This window comes from Tympanuchus pallidicinctus, unplaced genomic scaffold (genome assembly GCF_026119805.1).
Source record: "Tympanuchus pallidicinctus isolate F22 unplaced genomic scaffold, pur_lepc_1.0 scaffold7, whole genome shotgun sequence".
Taxonomy (NCBI): domain Eukaryota; kingdom Metazoa; phylum Chordata; class Aves; order Galliformes; family Phasianidae; genus Tympanuchus; species Tympanuchus pallidicinctus.
Genome location: NW_026294791.1, coordinates 22,545,983 through 22,566,894, shown reverse-complemented (window position 1 = coordinate 22,566,894; position 20,912 = coordinate 22,545,983). Strand labels below are relative to the sequence as shown.

The 20,912-nt window shown below is 54.5% G+C and overlaps 2 protein-coding genes across 3 annotated transcripts in view; one reads left to right on the top strand and one right to left on the bottom strand.

The window, feature by feature from the left end:
- Nucleotides 1-1,960: 1,960 nt before the first annotated feature.
- Nucleotides 1,961-12,116, top strand: OLFML2B (olfactomedin like 2B). The gene is made up of 8 exons (XM_052665882.1): nucleotides 1,961-2,160; nucleotides 2,820-3,083; nucleotides 5,402-5,509; nucleotides 7,468-7,632; nucleotides 8,349-8,577; nucleotides 9,508-10,038; nucleotides 10,284-10,460; nucleotides 10,737-12,116. Exons 1-8 carry the CDS (start codon nucleotides 2,017-2,019, stop codon nucleotides 11,336-11,338), a joined length of 2,220 nt encoding a protein of 739 aa, XP_052521842.1. The 5' UTR covers nucleotides 1,961-2,016; the 3' UTR covers nucleotides 11,339-12,116.
- Nucleotides 12,117-12,310: 194 nt separating this feature from the next.
- ATF6 (activating transcription factor 6) overlaps nucleotides 12,311-20,912 on the bottom strand; it is a 72,958-nt gene continuing 64,356 nt past the window's right edge. For both annotated transcript variants that reach the window (XM_052665883.1, XM_052665884.1), the window contains exon 16: nucleotides 12,311-14,301. In XM_052665883.1, the coding sequence (XP_052521843.1) occupies nucleotides 14,093-14,301 (209 nt within the window). In that variant the 3' untranslated portion in view covers nucleotides 12,311-14,092. The remainder of the gene's footprint in view (nucleotides 14,302-20,912) is intronic.

Sequence of the window (20,912 nt, the reverse complement as noted above, 5' to 3'; positions counted from 1 at the left end):
GGACGACCTGCTGGCTTGTGCTCAGCCGTGCCGAGCCGTGCTGTGCAGTGCCAAGCTGCACCGAGCCCTGTGAGCCCTTCCAGTGCCTGGGCTTGTTCCTCTCAGGGCCAGGACTCTGCACTTCTCCTCGCTCAGCCCAGGAGGTTCCATCAGCCCACCTCTCCAGTCCCTCTGGATGGCAGCACCGCCCTTTGATGGATCAGCAGCCGCTGCTCCAAGGTTTGTTGTCTGCAGTTGTGTCGCATCATCCAGATCGTCCATGCGGAGGTTTAACAGCGCTGACCTCTGGCCTCCAGGGTACACTGCAAGCTTCTGGCCTCCAACTAGACCACGCTGTCCTCTTTGCCCCCTCCCTTCAGGTGTCTGAACACATCAGTGTGCTTCCCCTGAGCCTTCTCCAGGCAGCTCTCAGCCTCTCCCCATGTTCTTGGCCCTTCACAGCACTCTCTTCCAAGCAGCTCCATGTCCCTCCTGTACTGTGAGGCTGAGCACTGCGCTCCTGGTGTGGCCTCAGCAGCACCAAACAGAAGGGCAGGATCACTGTGTTGAGCTGCTAGCAATACTCAGCCTGATGCAGCCCAACACCACTTGTCTTTTATTATTATTATTATTATTATTTTTTGCATCAGGGACACCCTGCTGGCTCAGCTTGGCATGGCACAGCCCCAGCCTTGTGGCAGAGCCTGTGCAGGAAGGAAGAAGCAGTGGTGCACAGGTGGGCTTGCAGCCTCGCACAGAGTTCAGCAGCCTCTGAAGCACACTGACACACTCGGCTGTCCTCTTTCTGTCGGTTTGCCCTGTTGGGTTGTTTCTTGGAGGGGGATTATTCAGAACTTAGAGATGACCGCAGTGAGTCTGCATTTCTCACCACTGTCTCCTCCTGCCCCCAAAGGACAGGCTTAAAATTGTCTTCAGCCCAAACTAAACACCACCAGAACCACTTTCTTCCCCAAGTACAGAAAAGAAAGCAACAAAGGATGCTGATAACATGTGAGATCCTTCCTTTCCCATGCATCCTTGGGCTGCCTGCCCCGTGTGCCCATGGTGTGCAAGGGACAAGAGCCACTCTGCCTCCTGATAGCAACCAGGCTGCTCTGAGGCTTTTAGTCTGAAACTATTTCCCCTTGTCCTGTCACAGTAGACCATGCTGGAGAGTCTGTCCCCTTCCTTCTTACAGCCCCTGTGTACACTGTCAGGTCTCTCTCAGATCTCCTCAGAGCCTTCTCTCCATGCTGAACAGCCCCAGCTCTCAGCCTGTCCTCATAGGGAGGTGTTCCACCCCTTGGTTCACACTTGTGGCCCTCCTCATCAGCAGTCTTGCTAAGGGTGGACTCGACCCCACTGTCAAGCAGTGATGAAGATGTTAAGGAGCCCTGGTACCACCAGGGCTGACCAGTACTGACCCCTGCAGGACACTGCTCGTCACCGATCTCCACCCAGACACTGAGCCATTGACCACTGCTCTGTAGGCATGATCTCACTACTGGTTCCTCATCCATCGAACAGTCCACTTGTTAAATCTGTATCTTTCCAATCTGGAGAGAAGGATGTTACAGGGAACTGTGTCAAAGACCTTGCTGAAGTCCAGATAGACGACATCGCAGGCTCTTCCCTTGTCCACTGCTGCACGGCCGCTACAGCACGGGCAGACTCCAGTCCTGACATCGGTTCCCCAGCGCTGGCGAGCAGCAGGTCTGGCTTGCACCCCCCTGGTGGGGCTATTACAAGCTCACGATGTTACTCTCGATGCATTCCAGGAGCCTCGCGGATCGATCACAGCTCGCGGCATCTTCTGGGTCCACCTGCCCCCCGGGGGTCGGCTGGCCGGCCCCGCTTCGGCTCCGCCTCGTCCTGCAGCGGAGGGAAGGGGGGGCAGGGAAGTAGGGAGGGAAGGAGGCGGGGAAGGAGGCGGGGGCCCGACCCGGCCCCGCCCGCGCCCGCCGCGCCGCACCTGAGCGAGCAGCGGCGGCTCCGCGCCCGCCCCGGCCCCGGCTCCGGCTCCGGCCCCGTCGTCCCATGGCTCGGCCGCTACCGCTGCTGCTCTGCCTGGCCGCGCTGGGCGCCGGCTGCCGGGCAGGGCCGGCCCCCACCGGTACCGCCGGGCCCTCGGCCGAGCCGCTGCAGGACGAGGCGGACAACCAGGAGAACATCCTCTCGCAGGTACGGGGCTGCTTTGGGGGGCGATGCTTTTTGGATGGATGCTGCTTTTGGAAGGATGCTGTTTGGGGGCGGTGCTGCTCGGGGGAACGTTGTTTTTATGGGGTGATGCTCCTTGGGGTGCTGAGCGCACCCGGGGTGCCGCGACGTGCGTGTCTTGCTCTGCGCTGGGATGTGCCGTGCAGGATCGGGGTGGGTGCATCTGTAGAGGGGTTTATCGCTCCGCTTTGTTCCTGCTTTGAAACACCGACCCGGGGACTTCCCTGGGGGGCTCGGGGAAGGGGAGGGGGGGATCCGTGGGTGGGGATCTGCCGCAGCCTCTTTGTGTGCGAGCTCTCCTCGCCCGGGATGCGGTGGAGGGCTCTGTTGGCTTTGGCCGATCCGGCCGTGTGCTATTATCTGCCCTCGGAAATGGCTAACGCGGAGCCTATTGGAAACATACCGTCAAAGTTATTTTTGTGCTCGGGCTTTCAGAAGCTCTGTCTGCAAATCTCCGTAAAGGAAATTCCTGGCATTGTATGGGGCTAATCAGCAGCACAGTCCCACCACCAGGTTACGCTGCTTGTAGGGTTGTTCGGTTAGGATTCCACAAGGTTCAGGATGCCCAAAAGTCAGCGGGGAGGTCGGGCATCCCGGCAGGGCCGTGACGGCGCTGTGCTCAGCTGCTAGGTGACTACGACAAGGTGAAGGCGGTGTCCGAGGGCGCCGACTGCCGCTGCAAGTGCCTGGTGAGACCCCTGGGCCGCGGCGCCTGCCAGCGCATCAACCAGGGCTCCTTCCACGCCGAGGACTTCTACACCGTGGAGACCATCACCTCGGGGCCCGGCTGCAAGTGCGCCTGCGTGGCCCCCCCCTCGGCTCTGAACCCCTGCGAGGGGGACTTCAGGCTGCAGAAGCTGCGGGAGGCGGACAGCGGAGACCTGAAGGTAGGAGAAGGGCTGGAGGCTGAGATGGTGTTGCTTGAAAGTGCTCAGAAAGCCTCTGGGGATTGCTGCTGCCAGCTGGCAAGCGTCGGAGCCTTTGTGGATAGGTGTATAGATGGGGTGGTTGGATAGATGGATGGATTGATGGAAAGATGGGGTGGTTAGATAGAGGGAGGAACTGATGGAGAGATGGGATGGCTGGATACATGGATGGGATGGCTGGATAGATGAATGGGTGGACAGGAAGACAGATAGCACTGTCTCCTTCCATCACCATGTTAAGGTTCCTGCCTTGGAAAAGAGTGGCCCAGAGTGCTTTGGACAGATGCTGCCTGCTGCAGCCAGAGAACAGCTTGAGGGTATGGCCCTGAAACACGGCCAATATATAATATTCATAGGGGATTCTGAAAATAATCTTTCCCTACTCTTTGTCCCTTTAAAGAGATCTTTTGATCTCTTTCTTCCTCTGCTTTTATCTGCTACTCTCATATCTGCACATTTTATGGAGAAGAGAAGCTGGGACAGAAGGATGGAGGTGTGTGGCTGCAGTGATCAGATGCTGTCCATCCCCACTGCCTCACTCCTTCTGAGAGCTGTTGCCCTGTTCAAGGAGGTGGTGGCAGCATTTGTTGGCACTTCTGTATCATTTGCTGTCCCAGGGCAGAGAACCGAGTGCTGGTGACACTTCCTGCTGGTTCTGGGCTGCACCTCAGTGAGGCTGCATCCTGGCTGAGGTCAGCCCTGCACAATAGCTCATTCCCATTGGTTTGGAGCTGGGGATGTGTCTCATCATGCCAGACCGCAGGCAGTGAGCAGCCCGCTGTCCGAGTTCCCCACAGCAGGGGGAGATGACAAGCACGGGCAGATAACCCAGCATGCTGGGGAAGGAGGGACTGCTTTGCAGCTCTCCAGTGGTCCCTCGCTCTCCAGGAAGCTCAGCTGGGCTGAGGCAAAGCCCTGTGACCAGCGTAGCCTTGTTAGATGCTGTCAGGATGCAGCTGGCACGGTGCAGCACAGCTTGGCTTTGTCTGCTTCCCAGCCATGGTGTGAGCACTCCTCTAGGAACTGGCCTCACTCACAGCCCGCCTGGCAAGCATCCACATCCAGGACTTTCCTTTGCTGTGTGAGTCTTGGGAGCTGTGAAAGCAGATGGCTTTGTCACCAAGCACGACTTTGAGAAGGTCCCCAGAAAAAGAGGCAGACAGTGCCAGGAGCACCCCACTACACGTGCAATGCATCCCAGTGAAATTGTGACTTGCTGCCCCTCTGCTTGTGGGTGTAGCTTGCATTCTGGGGGTCTTGGGTGTACAGCCCACAACAAGTGCATGCTCAGGAGGAGCTGCTAATGAGGCCTACAACCCCTGTACCTTGGTGGAAGCCATCCAGCCCGGGTGGAAGTGCTTTTCTCTAGTGTCTGTCTGGCAGCCCACATGCATTGTGTCAGCCGTCGCAGTCCAGTTCTCAGCAGAAAAGTGGATGCACAGCCATAAAACAGCCTTGTCTCTGCTGCTGCCATTTTACTTGGCACAAAAGGAAACTTTCCTTCGCTGTCAGCTCCGCAGGGAGACTGCAGGGGCTGGGGTGGAAACTGCGAGTGCCGCCAGCAGTGCTGCCTGCATTGCTCCTGTGTTTATGGAGCTGTGCTGAATGGTTTGACTTGCTGGGAGAAAATGCCACCTTCTTGCAGTGGTTCCCATGCACTAATGATGCTCAGTGGCTGCATGGTGCCATGCTGTGTGCGCTCATGGCTGAGGGCAGCAGGAGAGGCTGCGGTCAGAGCAGGAGCACAGTGCTGAGGGTATCACTGTCTCCAGGGTTCCCTGAGGTCACCTGTCCTCACCCAGGAAAGCCTGGACATCTCCAAAACAGGGCTGTCAGGGGAAGGCAGGATGCAGCATCCCTCAGGTGAAGTTACTCTCCAGGGTAGCCACTTTTTACGAGGCTGACTGAGATCCCTGCATGCTGTTGCATTTGAGAGTATTTTTATATTTTTTAACAAGTTTCTTCTTGTTCCAGGAAAAACAAGCCTGGGATGGCAGGAACTCAGAGCGTGATCTCAGGCTCCCTTTTATTAGTGCTGCGGTTCTCCTCTTGGCTCATCTGCTGCCACTCAGGGCAGCCTGGGGCTGGGCAGAGCCATGGGCAGCATTTCTCATACCTCACACCATACCTGGGGCTCAGGGCTGTCTGTACAGTGGGAAACTCGCTTCTTAGTGAACTTCTTGTGCTCCCATGAGTGCATTATTTTGGCTATAGAAAACCATAGTGGGTGCCTCAAAGCAAAGTCCTGAGCCTGATGGAACACTCCCTTTGTCTTACAGTTGTCCTCCATTGTTGAGATGCTAGAAAGTGCCTTCTATGGCCTGGACCTGCTGAAGCTGCATTCGGTCACAACGAAGCTGGTGGGTCGGGTGGAGAGGCTGGAGGAGGTAAGAGGGTCCTTGGGGGCTGCAGGTGGTGTCAGAGCTCCGTGCCTGGGGTGAGGCATCAGGGTCATAGGTTGGGCTGCACACAGCTGACCTGATGGTAGCCAAGGAGGTTGGCTGCATTCTGCAGTATTGTAACAATCAGAAAGAGCAACACAATGGAAAGGTGATATAACAGGTGTAATGACAGGAGGACTAACACCACAAAAAGGTGTTACAAGGGAAGGGAAAAGGACTGCTTACCTATCTCTGAAGACCAAGGCTCACAAGGGAAAACTTCCCACAGAGGGATCTCCAGAAGGAGATCCTTCTGCACTGGCAGTCAGCCCTTAAATGAGGTTTAAGAGAGGTGCAGCCAGGCTCCACCCTTTGCATTGACACAGCTGAATTGCCTTCACCTGTGCTTCCAGGGCTGACAGGTCCTTCCCCCAGGTACTCAATCAGTGGTTCAGGCTGTGATTCCACAGCTGCCACACGATGACCAAGCTGCATCTTGGCTTGCCTCAAGAAGAGCTGAGCCCTCAGTGCTGCTTGAATGATAGAAGTACAGAATCCATAGCTGAGTGTTCCCTTGGCTGGTGCGATGCATGGGGTGCAGTGTTGAGCCGCGGGGTCCCAGGCTCCCAGACAGAGTGCTGAGTGCTCTCTGTGTAGCAGCACAGTCCTGCAGACTGCAGCCAAGCAGCGATGATTTAGAAAGCCAAAATTCCACTTGCAGTGCGTTTCGGGAAGGCACGGTGCGCTCTGCCTGAGGTCAGGGAGGAGGCAGCTGGGAGGAGCACAGGGCTGCAGGACCTGGGTTTCCAAGCAGGTAGTTGACTCAAAAAGGGGAAAGGGGCTTTGAGGTCTAAAATTAATAAAGCAAAGATGCTTCTGTTTGTGATCCCACCCTCTTCCTGTGGCTTGGCGTGCTCTCCAGACGCCACTTGGGTTTGCCGCTGAGCTTCGTGCTGTCACGGAAGGGGAGAAGGTTTGTCTGAGCCTGAGGCTGGCTAGCTGGAAGTGCCCGGGGGCTTGGAAACACCAAGGGAGGTACTGCCTCTGCTGTGCCTCTTCTTACTGCTCTGCCACTGCAGGAGGGCAGAGCACTGGGTGACAGAGCAAGAGAGAGCCGGCGGGGCTGCAGGCAGATTGTGAGCAGCTGTGAGCAGCCCCCTGTTGCTGGCTCAGCACCCAGATTTCTGCCTGCGCCGGCCCAGGATCCGGTGCAAGACAGCTGAGGCACTGCAGGAGAACCTGGCGCTGTGTCAGGGGGTCAGAGAGTGCAATTCGAGCAGCTGGGCCCAGGCACAGCAGCTGGGCAGCACCAGGGAGCATCACAGGGTGCTGCTTTGGGGTAGCTCTCAGCTGAAGGAGTTGGGTTTTGTTTAATAGGCCAAGAATAGCACAGAATAGGTGATAAGGGCACAAGGCTATTGGAAGCAGCTTCCATCCCCAAGGGAGAAGGGTGTCAGTGCTGCTCAGTGGGAGAGCATCTTCAGCTCAGCAAAAATCTTGCTGGGAAGTCCCGCAGTTATTGCGCTCAGCCTGAAAGTGCAACACTAACACTGTGGCCCACAAACCCTCAGCAAAGGCACTCTGATGCTTTTGAGAGTGGCCAGTTAATAGGGCTTGGGTCAGAGTTTGTGCAGAGAGGATGCAAGTTGTTTCCAGTGTAACAAGCAACTGCATCCAAATGGTGTCAGCGGAGCAATGAACTCCCGGATGCAGTCTGCAGAGTGAGTGCCTCTGGTTTGTGTTCAGCTCGCAGCTGCTGCCTCAGCTGGCAATTCTGGGATCACAGATGGAGGTCACGGTGGATTTTAGGAGAAATTAATGGCAGGACAGATTCACAACAAAGGACTGGGGACGGTTGGGGGGTGTCTTACACCCAGCCCTGTGGAGACAGAGCCAGGAGCTCAGGGCTTGTCATTCCCCTGGCTGCAGGGCTCCGGGCTCATGTCCCCACTCTCATTTCCCAGGGCATGTCCAGAAACGCTACGCGGGCAGGAGTCAGCGTGGAGGAGCCCCTGTCAGAGCCCCAGCACCGTGTTGGGGAGAACTGCTCTGGCCTCATCTCCAACAGCCTGGCCGACATCGAGAGCTCGTTGCAGCGGGACGCGGAGGCTGCATATGTGCACCCCGAGGTAGGGCTGCACGGCACCCACCAGCCACACGGCACAGTTTGGCATCCTGGTGGGGTGCCCCAGTGCCCCAGCGCTGGCAGCGGGCTGCTCTCCCTGCTCAGCACAGCCCGTGTCCCCCAGTACAGCCAGGCTGCTCTGGCTTAGCTGCTCTAGCCTCCCCTCCTGTTCCTCCAGGTCGGAGGGGCCAAGCGCTCGGAAAGGCTGATGTCATCGCGGCCGGCTGGGAGCCTGGGACGCCGTGGATTAGCAGGGTTTGGGGCACGCAGCCTGCTGCTCTCTGCTCTCCATCCCGAGCAGTCGGATGGAGTGGCTCCTGGCACACCCAAGCCCTGTGATACCCACAGCACCGCTCCTTGCTGGGGCTGAGCCTGCCTTGCCCAGCGGAGCAAAGCGCGGGGCTGCTGTCACCCTGAGCGACCTCATTTCCCAATATTCCCTCTCATTGTTAATTGCAGCCGGGCTCCAAAGGAATCCTGGGCCCGCCCTCAGCCAAATGGGCACCGCTTCAATGCTCAGGCTGGCTTTCCATTTTGCTTTAATGAGCTGAAATCCCGCAGCCATGAGCTGCAGCTGCCGCGGTGCTGAGCTCCTGGCCCCAGCTCACCCTCTGTACAGCTGTCCGCTGCCACTGGTGGCCCAGGGGCTGAGCGGGTCTTTGCAGGTCCATACTTGGCTATTTGGGCCCATCCCAAAGCAACTTCTCTTGTTTTTTACAGGGCAAGTACGAAGAAAGGTTCCTGAAGGATGAAACCATCTCTCAGCAGATCAATTCTGTTGAGTCCCTCACAGAGTTGCATCTCACTCCTGAGGAGGGGAAGCCCAAGCAGCTCCTGCAGAGGAAGCTGAGCCCACGGGGCCGCCCTCCCTCCAAGCCCACCATTGTGCGGGGGGTCACCTACTACAAGGCTCAGTCCTCTGAGTCCGACAACGACATCGAGGAGCAACGTGAGTCAGGCCAATGGCTGCCACCTGCATCCTGAGCAAAATGTGCAGGGCTGCTGCAGAAAGGGGAAATGCAGGGGCATGGGGTGTCCAGCAGTGCAGTCATGGTGATTTTGGCTCCAGGAGATTGGGATGGGAGCAGGGGGATGGAGATGTGTGCTGGGAGATCCATGGGTGAAAGAGGAGCAGGCAGGGATGCACAAGGTTATGGTAAGGCTGCCGGTGAGTAGTGGAGTGAAAGAACTGAGCGATGAGGAGCAGAGATGGATGAGCTGCTAATCCTGGGATATGGTTTATGAGAGGGAGCAGCAAAACTGGAGCTGCAGGAGGTGGAGACATGGAGTAGAGGGGAAAGGTGCTGTACTATCAAGTCCCGCTCCCTGCCAGCATGCTGTGTGGCTGATGCAGGGTGTATTGATCTACAGTGGCAGAACCAATTGGTAAATCACTGCTGAAAAGAGCTGTATGAGCATCTGGCCTCTGATCTGTGCACGGAAAGCAGCGTGGTGGTGTTATTGCATGGAAAATATATGGTAGCTAAGGAAGTCCTTATATACAGAATCAGCACCTCTCCAGAAAGGAAACATGAGTTGATGCATGCAAGTCCTGCAAATGTGCCTGACTCACTGCAGGAACATGTGCTGCAGGGCTCAGAGGGGAGCCAGGATCCCTCCCTCCACGCAGGGTGTTCCAGGGCACAACGAGGCAGGGTCCCAATAAACTAGATGCACAAAGCAGCACACAGCCTTTGGGTGCAAGGCTGGCTCAGCAGCTAGGTCAGGTCAGGGCAGCCCTGCAAGGACCCAGGAGATCTCAGATCCCTTTCTCTGTCCGGGAATTAGGAAAAAAAAGGCAGATGGATTCAGAAGAAAGAGCGAGGGGAGGGCAGGGCAGGTGGCCGTAGCTCTGCTGATCCATATCTGTGCCTGGCAGAGGACGAGCTGTTCAGTGGGGACAACACCGTGGATCTGCTGATAGAGGACCAGCTGCTGCGGCCCAGCGGGCGGGTGGGTGAGGCTGTGAGGAAACCATCCCCGGTGGGATGGCCGCCCACCCCCAGCATTGACCCCAGCACCGCGCCAACCACCCTGCCCCTGTCCACTGCTGCCTCCGTGGGGCCGACACCAGAGCCCACCACTGCCAGCCTGCCCCCCCCTGCCATGGAGACTGCAACCACACCCTTGGTGGTGCCTGAGGAGGAGACCCCGCAGCTGCCGACAGCATCAGCCAGCGTGGTGGCACCCGTGGCCACCGAGAGCCCGCCTGTGGCCAACGGCTCCGTCCCCAGCCCTGCCGTGGCTACCACCAGCCAGACCTCATGGGATGTGGGGATGAGCCCTGAGCCCGGCATGGAGAGCAGCCCGGGACCCTCGGAGCAGGCCAGCACCCCCCCGCCACTGAGCACCACCATCCCCGCCACCCCAAAGCAGGCCCTGGAGGAGGAGGACATCAGGAACATCATCGGTGAGTGCATGCGTGTGGCTGCAGGTCCTGTCCCCTCCTGCTGGCTTGTGCCCGTGCTGTGGCCATAGGAGGGATGTGGAATGAGACACTGGGCAGTGCTTTACCAGGGCATCAAGTGTCACTTGTTAACTCTGGAACCTATTGCAGTCTCCTTCTTGCGCAAGTGGTGGGCAGGGGGATGGAGGGGCAGAGGGAAGCGTGTGGCTGCCCTGCCTCCAGCCTCGCCATCCCCTCTGCCCACGCAGGGCGCTGTAAGGACACGCTGTCCACCATCTCGGGACCCACCACTCAGAACACCTATGGGCGCAACGAGGGGGCCTGGATGAAGGACCCTCTGGCCAGGGAGGAGCGGATCTATGTCACCAACTACTACTATGGAAACACGCTGGTGGAGTTCAGGAACCTCGACAACTTCAAGCAAGGTGAGGTTGCACTGTCCTCACCGTGTTGCCATGGCTGTGTCAGCTGCTCCCAAAACCACCCTTGTTCCCTGCCACAGTAATGGGAAGGACCCTCTTGGGTGGTGGTACCCAGTGTGTGGGTCTGTGTGGGGCTCAGAGCATGGGGCAAGCCCAGCTGCCCATGGTGGCTGTGAGCATGCTTGTCACCATTGGGGGGCCGGGAGGCAGCCAAAGGCAGGGCTGAGGGCCGGGCCCCAAAAGGGAGGATTTCACCGATGTGGCGTCTCTGTCCCTCAGGGCGCTGGAGCAACTCCTACAAGCTGCCCTACAGCTGGATCGGGACGGGGCACGTCGTCTACAACGGGTCCTTCTACTACAACCGGGCCTTCACCCGTAACATCATCAAATACGACCTGAAGCAGCGGTACGTGGCTGCCTGGGCCATGCTGCACGACGTGGCCTATGAGGAGTCCACACCGTGGCGATGGCGTGGCCATTCAGATGTGGACTTTGCCGTGGATGAGAACGGCCTGTGGGTCATTTACCCGGCCATCAGCTACGAGGGCTTCAACCAGGAGGTGATCGTGCTGAGCAAGCTGAACGCAGCCGACCTCAGCACCCAGAAAGAGACGACGTGGCGGACGGGGCTGCGAAAGAACTTCTATGGGAACTGCTTTGTCATCTGCGGGGTCCTGTACGCGGTCGACAGCTACAACAAGAGGAACGCCAACATCTCCTATGCCTTTGACACGCACACCAACACTCAGATCATCCCCCGGCTGCTCTTTGAGAATGAGTATGCCTACACCACGCAGATAGACTATAACCCCAAGGACCGCCTGCTCTACGCTTGGGACAATGGCCACCAGGTCACCTACCACGTCATCTTTGCCTACTGACAGCCCCGTGATGGGGCACTGCGAGCGAGGGGCCACCAGCACCTTTTATTGTTGTTATTTTTATTATTATTATTATTATTTTGTACAAATCAAAGAGTACGTGATGGGTTTTTGTCTCAGGCTGTTTAGATGGCGGATTGTAGATCGATCCCCAGGCCAGGACCACCCCTTTGTCCCTGGTGTGACCTTGCCTCTGTGCTCGAGGGCAGCGTGGCGGGGCCCGTGGCAGCAGGGCTGCTCCTTTGGGGGGACGCTGAGGAGGAGGTGGCCCTGACATAACCCTGCTGATGTTTTTTAGATGAAAGCCATCAGCGCTTAACCCCAGGCCCAGTGCAAAGCTGGCCTTTCTGCTGCAGGCACCAGCTCCTGGCAGGACAGTGGTGTCCACCCGTCCCAGTGGAGGGGTGCACTGTCCCCCCTGGGGGCCACCCTCCCACCCAACAGTCAGTGGGTGCTCGGGAGATCCTGCTGTACAACACACACAGCCCTGGTGCTGGCACTTAGCTGAAGACTGTCCCCTCTCCCCCTGACTCTGCCCTTTGCAGCCTACCCTGGGGGCTCCATCTGGCCTGGGGGGGGCTGTGGGTGCTGGGCTGGGAGCTGGCAGTGGGAGGGGGGCATTGTAAATATGTGTAGATGACTTCTGTTTGTGCGTTTTGTAACCAAAATAGTCCCCGCTTGGTATTTGCCTCGCGGAGGTCCCAACCTCCACCCCTCCAGCCTGGCACCACCTTTGTATTTACCCGCTGTTAATAATAAAAGATCAAGTACCTCTGCAGTGCCTGTGGGGCTTTCTTTGGGTCTGGGTCACTCACAAAAAATGGATGGCTGGGAAGGGTGCTTGGCCTCCTTGTCGCCAGTGGTGCCTGACAGTGCCAGTGCTGTACCCAGCAGCCAAAAAGACAGCACTTTGCCTTCCACTCTTTGTATAACTAACTCTGTATTAAGCAAAATAATAACGAATAACAGTAATAAATAAGAGAACCACTTTATTGCCTTCAGTGCTAGGGACACACAACAGGATACAAGGGAAGAGAGGTGCTCTCTGCCACTGCCGGGGGCTGCAGCGTGTCCCCAAGCCCCCTGTGCCAGCCCCAGGCTGAAGACGCTGCCCTGCCACCCACCCAGGGGTGCTGCCAATCTCCAGCAGCAAAGGGCGCCCTTAGAGCCCCACGTCCGGGGGGCTGCGTGCCTCCAGCTGGGGCACAGCCGGGGAGGTTCTGGGCTGTGTGAACTGGCCTGCCGTCAGGTGGGGCCTGGGCCAGGAAAACAGGACTGGTGCACGGAGCGCGGCCAGGCCCCTCGCCGAGCCCGGCTGCTTCCCAGCAGCTCGCGCCGGGGGGACGGGGCCGTGCGGTGCTGACTACGTGGCAAAGGGCAAAGCTTTTCCACAGTGTTGCAAGGCACATATTTTACTGGGGTGGATTGCTCCTCGCCCTCCTCCTCGCCTCCCCCCGAGCTGTTTGTCTTTCTGCTGGGTCAACCTTTCTTTCCTAACAGCCACACACACACAAATAATAATAATAGTAATTAAAAAAACAAACACATCAGTTCAGTAAGTGGTTCAGACGACGAGGGAAAGCCAACGGTCTGGCAAACTGAAGCTGATCATCTTCTGTGCTAAGTGCGAGGGGGGAAATAACGTAACAACATGCTGAAGTCATTACGCATGGCTGCTGCTCCCAGCCCAGCACCGCAGCCCCTCAGCTGCTGCCCAGTAGGGTGCTGCCCACCCCATAGGCCTGCAAACACTCTGCAGGCTGTGAGCAGTGAAAAACATTAAATATTGCCCAACGTGAAAACAACACAAAATAAAAAAAAAGGGGAGAAAAAAAACAAACCCAAAAACAAACCCAAAAGAAAGGCAGTATAATCTTTAGCAATGCACGTGCTTAGCTAAACCACCACAGCCTAAACCACTTAGCCTTGCTGGGTCACACCACAGGGCTCCAACTCCCTGATAGCAGCATCCCATGCACAGAGCCCCTGTGCATCGGTCCCTGTGGCCCAGGTCTCACCTGGAGGCAGTGCAGGTTGTTCTGCTTGTAGTGCCTTGGCTATGAGCACCCTGTGGTGCAGGGCTAACGCTCCTCACTATGTGGCTGGGCTGCCCCATGGCACCATCACCAGCCTGCAGCACCCCCACAGGGGAGGCTGCACGGGGAAGGGTTTGAGGAAGGTGCATGGGGTGACAAGGAGTGGGGATAGCCACTGTGGCAGGTGTGGATGCTGTGGGGTGCAAGGCCAGGACGAGGGCTGGCAGGACCGCCTGCAGCTTGGATCTGGGCACTGGGGGAAAGCCTGGCCTCAGGCACAGACTGCGCAGCAGTGTCTCTGAGTAGGACCCCAGTGCTCAGCACCAGACCTCAGGAGACTGTTTAACAGGGAGAAAAAAAACAAAACAAACCCAAAGTACGGACAGTGCATAAGTAGCAAGGACAGCCCGTGCTCCCCCTGTGCCAGTGCTGAGCATCAGCTGATGCTGGACACCAGGACTGAGGCGGTGTGCATTGCTTGCACCGCTGGCATTGGGCACCACACTGCGTGGGTCCCCCAGGCCTGTCCCCAGTGAGGGGCCACAGAGCTCTGCAATCCCTGGGCTAGACTTGTGGCCATTTGGCAGCATCATGCACTGGGACAGGCTTAGCTGCCCTTGCTGTGTCCAGAGCCCCATGGACTTGGCAATGGCAAGGCTCAGTCTGGCAGCAGGACCTGCTGCATGCTGGGTGCACGGGCTGTGCTGCTGTGCAGGAGTTACTGCAGGGACTTGACAATGGCCCTCAGGGCGTGGGGTGTCTCTGAGACAGAGGAGGATGAGCTGTAGAAGGTGTTAGTGTCATTTCTGCGCTGCTCACGGAGGTATGGAGGAACAGATGAACTTTTGATGTGGAGGATCCTGGTGTCCATCACTTCGCAGTCGATTTGCATCATCACCTCATAGTCCTTCCCATTGATCACGTTCTCTGCAGATACACAAAGGCCAGCGTTAGCCTTGCAACCTAGCGACCCAATGGAATCAAAAAGCAGTGCTTTCTTGGCGTGTCATCATGCTGGGCTAGGAGCTTCAGCTGAAGGCAAGCTGAGCTGTGGGCAGACCTTTTGTTTCTGTAGGTCTATGCACAGAGTCTCATCCTGCCACTGGCACCCAAAAGGCTCTAGACCAAGCTCAACATGTGCACTCACGCCTAAAAACTAACACCAGCCTTCTTTTTCACTTCTTCATCTGCATATCATTACCAATGGGTTTTGCATTGTATAACATCTATTGCTGAAATGTTGTTCTTGAGCCACTAAAGCACAGGGCTGATTAAAGATAGGGCTTATTTAAGAAAGAGGAATGTTTTCACTTTTTCTTATTGGTTTAAGAATAGCATAACCCTGATGACACTGAGGATCTAGAGGAATTTATTCACCAGATTGCTATTTAAAAAACAAGTTAAAATGCAAATTCTTAAGGAATTAACTGTGCCTCATTAGGAGGCTGATCTGGCTGCTGTACCTGCAGGACATGGTGGAGTTGCTGACCAAGCTGACCACGATCAATGGGCACAACCAAAAGACTTGTCTTTGGAAAGTGAAAGACCTAAGAAGGAGACAGTGACAGCTTCTCATCTGCTGACTATGATCCCGAGAGCCTGCTGAGTTCTCTGAGACTCATGTTCTCCCTGAGAAAGGCTCAGAGATGTCTCCAGGAGATGGAGGGAGTTCAGCTACCAAAGCTTCCAGCCCTGAAGTGCACAGCCCCAGGCTGGGCATGTCCGTTAGTACAGGAGCTGCTGGGCAGCCAAACAAGCCGTGCACATGGCCAGCATCTGCTGCCTGCTCTGAAAGGTGGGAGACTATCCTGCATAGACAGTGTGTCCAGGAATGCAAGAGCCCAGATCAGATTTCCAGGCACGACCAACCCTTGCTTTTTAGAGTGGGAAATGCTGACTGCCATCGGCAGGGTTTTCTTTCTGTTCTAAGGAGGATGGAAGAGCACCTAATGGGAAGCGTATGGACTGGAGGAATGCAATATACATTACTAATTCTTACTGCTTTCCTGGATTAACTCTGATTCTGGATGACAGCTGACAACTATGGCTGGACCCTCTTGTACCCTACACCACCTGTAGAAGCCATTAGATCAAATATGTCTGGGATAGTAATGAAAAGCAGGAGCAAACTTTTTCTAAGGGGGCTGGGAGCCTGGAGGGGAAATCAAAGCTCCCACCTGCAGAAATGAAATGGAAAAAGCTCTGAACGTGCCACCAAGCAACTGCATCCAGGAGCAGCTGTGCCTGGCGCCATGAGCTGACCCCAGGACCCTGAGCAGCATCTCGTCCCAGTGCTGAGTCCTCAAGCAGGGCCACGCTGCGGACACCCATCCAGGGGAGCTTTGTGCATCACCTTTTCTCTTGTCTGTTGGTTGCCTAGCCTTTGGGCTGGAGAGAGAACATGGGAACAGATGGCTGCCTGTGGCACAACAAGCTGGAAATACATCTCTCAGCTTACCAGGAGCCTGGCTATGTGAGAAAATGTGCACCAAAGCCACAAGTGGGTGAAGTGGGATGGGCCGACAGCCAGAGCCAAGAAACCCCTCTGTCAGCTCCCCAGGCAGTAAGACTACCCTGCATTTGCCTGCAGCGGCCAGCACAGTGGGTTACTAGTCGGTTCCTTGGCATTGCACAACACAGAATAATAATACCCCCAGAGAGCAGTGGTGTGAGCAAAGGAACCGTGCTCTGTGTGGGTGGCAGCGAGAGCATGGGAACGAGCTCAGCCGCCTCTCGCCCAGCCTCCTGCTTCCCTCAACCCCCCCCACGACAAAACTGGACCACGATTAAGTAAGCCAAGGCTCTGAAATACTGTGATGCAGCTGTTCTGTTCAAGAGGTGCAGTGCCTGCCCTGTTCAAAGCATCTTGTACGGAGCAGCAGGCTGAAAGCCGTGCCAGCCCCTGACACCTTGCCACCACGGCTGGGTCATGCCCTGGCCATTGCAGCCCAGCAGCACAGGGGCTGATGCTCTGCACGTGATGCTCAGAGGAGCAATGAGCAAGTGTGACCTGGATGCAGTCAGCGTAGCACAGTGTGTGGAAAGACCAGCTCACTGTCAAATGGGCAGGCATTTCAGAAATGATTCCACATGGCTCCAGCCTCAGTTCGATTCCATTAAATTGTTTCATGATCTGGATGATGAATAGAGAGCATACTTATAAGGTTTCTGGAAGATGGGAAGCTGGAGAGATTTCAACCACCTTGGAGTATTGGAGTACAGCTTCGATAAAAGAGAGAAGCTGTCCAAGATCAGGATGCACTTCAGCAAAGGCAAGAGCGAAGTACGGTGCTCAGGAGAATTGAAAGGCACGAGTACAAATGGGGCCAGGAAGAAGCAGCTTGAGGGCTGCAAAAGAACAAAGTGTATAAGCCAGCATCACAACAGGCCCAGAAATAATCAGCTCAGCTTCAAGAAAAACAGTCTTACCCTTACCAAGTTTTTAATGCTAATGCCTGGTGATTCCTGCATCAGATCTTTTAAAACTAGGTGGTCTCGTGACCACACCACCATCAGTTTTGTGGACAAGCCAAGAGAATACAGTGCAGTTCCACCGAGCCCTGCTATGTCTACATGGCAGGAGCTGAGCCCAATGCTGCCTGTGCTCCCCACAGGCTGCAGGATGGGAGGGGGCCTGGGCTGATACAGACCAGCCTTCTTTCTCAGGGAGGAGGAGGGATAAAGCCGGCGGTCTTGCTGACGGTGTGCCAGCAGATGAGCTTCCAAATGAGAGAAGAGGCAGACACCTGTGCAGGAAGGCCCTGAGCTGGGCATAAGCTGAATAAGCTGCAGGATGTCCTGCAGAAGCGTCTGGATTTATAAACAGATTTACTGCTCCTCTCCAGCATTCAGAACATACAGCCTTTCACACCACACGACAACAGAATAAAACTCTCAGACAGGCTTAATCTCAGAATTGTAGGAGGGCACCCAGTCCAATCCTAAACTAAAGCAGGTTCCCTACAGCAGCTGACACAGGTAGGCATATCCTTATGGCTCTTTAATTTAATCTCTAGAGAAGGGCACTCCACACCCTCTATGGGCAGCCTGCTCCAGGGCTCTGCACTCTGACAGTGAAGCAGTGTTTCCCTGCCTTAGTAAGAAACTATCCTTTCCAGGCCAAAGGTATGTGCTGCAGTTATTATTTGTTACCAGATTTAAAGGCTGTGTTTTGCACAGATTACTTCAAAATAACAGTGAGGTAGCTGAGCCAAGCACTGCTGTTCCCAGGCTGCATCTTCTCAGAGCTCGCTGGCTTGAGCCCTACCAAACTCCCAGCATGTGAGCCTGGCCTTGGGAACACATGTCCAATTCCCCAGCACTGCTCTCTGGGGAAGTCACTCTTACAAACAAGTGCATTGCCAGATATGGACTACATGTCCTCAGTACTTTTGGTAAGACACAAGGAGGGAAATCAGTTGTCCCACCTGCATTTTACCTACCTGTCTTGGTCAGAAATACACATAAGAGCAGAAGATCACCTCTCCTTGTGTAGATGATAGTGCAGGATCCACTGAATTAGTTTAATTGATGTCAAATGCCAGGGAATCATGTATGCACAAGATGACACAAAACCGCTACCTCTTTTAAAAGCATCTGTGCAGAACAAAACACCCCCTTTGTATTTTCCACTGTTCTTCTAACAAGCAAGGTCTGTTGTGCCACATCAGACTCCCAACAGAGTCTGTGTTGGCATTAATTTACACTTCCAGCTTTTCTGCAGCCCTGTTATCACACTAGCAGGAACCTCAGCAGTTTTCAAAGAGCCAGAGGCACACTTGCTTCATGCTAGCTCACAATGCTGAAGTTTGGTTTAAAGATTTAGCACCAACCTACCAAAACAATTTATACTGCAGCCTGTCCTGGCCCAAAACATGGATTTCGGGCAGCACAGTGTTCAGGAAACACAAACTTCACAGAAGATGAGGACACCAGCTGCTCTGCACAGCTCTGTCCCCAGACACAAGCTGGGGCTTCCCTGCCCTATCTGCACTGTGATCCTCTCCATCTCCACTGAGCAGCCCCGACTGGCCCAGCCGCCGCATCTGGACAACGTTTCCGGCTGAAGGGTTGCTACACACTACCAAATAAGTAGATAAATGAAGCAGTGTTGCTCTAACAGTTACAAAGACTAAAAATACACTCACTGCAAGGAGGTAGCAGGGCTTCTAAAAGATTCACAGATTTACTTGTTAGGTAGGGTTTCTGGAGGCAAGGGAGAAAGTAGTAAAGACATTCCAGCTAACTTCTTTTTAAAAGCAGGCTGCTGCTTGCAACTGTTTCTAAGCAAACCAGTTGCAACCTTGTGGACTCAGCTGCCTTCAGACCCCGGCACATGTCAGGGGAGATCTGGATGTTTCCGTTTTCCTCTCCACCAGCTTTTTACTCCCTGTTCCTCAGCAACTGGTGGGGGTGTATGAGGGATGCAGTGAGCACACACTCATCTATAGAGCTATTACAGAGGGAGCCAGGTTGGAGGCACCAACATAGTGCCTGGTCTCCATTTCTCAGGGCAGGTCCTGCACCAGGGCCAGGCACATTGCAGACCACACAAGGACATGTGGATAAGCCACAGGCTGTCAGCAAGGAGAAAGGGCCTTTTCCCATGCCCAAATTGTTGCAACACTGGTGCCAGGGGCTATCGTAGGGGGATATACACAGCACGAGGAGAAAGTAAGAAAACGGGAGGAAACGAGTTCTGTGGCCCCCTAAGTAAATAACGGAGTCACTGGCTGTGGCTGAGGAGAACAACGTGCCCTCAGCCCATACCATGGAAAAGGCCAGGGCCTGCAGATCAAGAGATCAGTAGCCAACGGAGAGGGCCCAGTCTGGGTTGACTAATTGCTCTTGCTGGTTTGAAGAAAAAGCCAACGGCCCTCTCTAGAGGAGCAGATCAGCAGCACTGATCCTTGCAGGCACATAATTTAAAGCTCCTGCAGGTAGAGTATCTCTTGCAAACACCAAGGCATTTGCACTGGCTGTGCACATGCTTGCTGTCAGAGCTATGGCCATATTTGAAATCTAACCAGCTGAGGCAACGTTTACATGAAGAATTGAAATAAAAAGGAGAAAACAAAGGCAAGGCACAGTTTTGCTACAGAGAAAGTTCTCTTGGGAATGAAAGAAAGGAAAGAGGCTGGAGAGAGAGCAACTCCGAGAGAACCACCCATGGCTTCTTGGGAAGCACAGAACTTGTAAACAAACTCCCCACACGGTCTGCAAGACGAGACATACCCACTTACAAGACAAATAGCTGTGCACAGGAGACCAGCCTAAAAAGGCATTCGTTCTACTGGAGGCTTACTTCAAGAGCCAGAGCTGGAGGATTTCTTCCTCTGAGTGAGGCAGCACAGGACTAAGAGGAATGGGCACCTTCCCTTCTGTGCCCAACGAGGAGGTAGCAGGAGCACTTGGGTACAACTTGCCACTGCAGCAGCTCTGCTCTCTTGGTCCATCCAGGCGTGCTCAACTCTCACAGTTTCAGCCAATGTGTGCTGAAGTGAGACTTGACTTTTTACAGCTCCTGACCCCATTTGTCACTTTTCTTTCTTCTGATATTTATATATCCTCTGTGGTTAACACCAACACAAGAACACTTCAAGGTTTCCTTCAACAGCACTGACTTCAACTTTAAGTGCTCTTTTACACCTTGGTCCTCTACAAGCACCACAGATTCCCTGGCAGGCTTCCTCTGAAAAAAATGTTTTTATTACTTTTCATGCCTTAAACAAGTTGTTCCTCAGTATCACTTTTGGCTTGACTTCTTATGCTTTGATATTAAGCCTCCCAGACATGGTGCTCCATTTCTAATTCCCTCATTTGGCTATTTCTAATTCCTTCTCATTGTTTTAAGAGAGCTCTTATTTCTAAGAACCTACTTTAATGTATTATTTAAGCTTGCCGGATTTTCTAAGGTCCTTTTAACGGTCCTTTGGCATGGAGGCTTTACTCTTAATCAATCTCCATACCATTTGCCAGCACTTTATCCTATGGTGTTTGCTTTGCATGTTTTCCCATCCTTACGCAGCCCTTAACCTTTGAAGTTGACTTGCAGTATGTACTTCAGCATTTTGACTTGTAGGCAGTTACTGATAAAATTAACTGAATTATTTGACTTCTTACTCTTCAATAGGCAGCCATCACTTTTTTACTGGCGTGGACTTTCTCTATCACCCACTATCACTTGTAGCCTAATGTTGAAGTGTCTCACTGATTTAAGAGTGAAGGCTGGTGAGAGCCTGTACTCACTTACAGTTCAAATGCCTTTATAGGTTGGATGGTATCCAGATAGTGAGCTGAAATTTCCACCTGTCTCACTTGGATACATAAAATTACCTCATTTATTTAGAAACTGTGATCAGCCCTTGCTCGAAGAAGAACATTTTTCACGCAACCTCCGTCTAAGTTTTTGTCTGCATGGGGCAACTGCTTTCCTCCATGTGAGCTTCCCTGATGCAATACATTTGCCAGTTAATTAAAACAAATAAATCACTCACATACGCTGCAGAATGCCTATGTGAATGAGGCACGCTAATAAA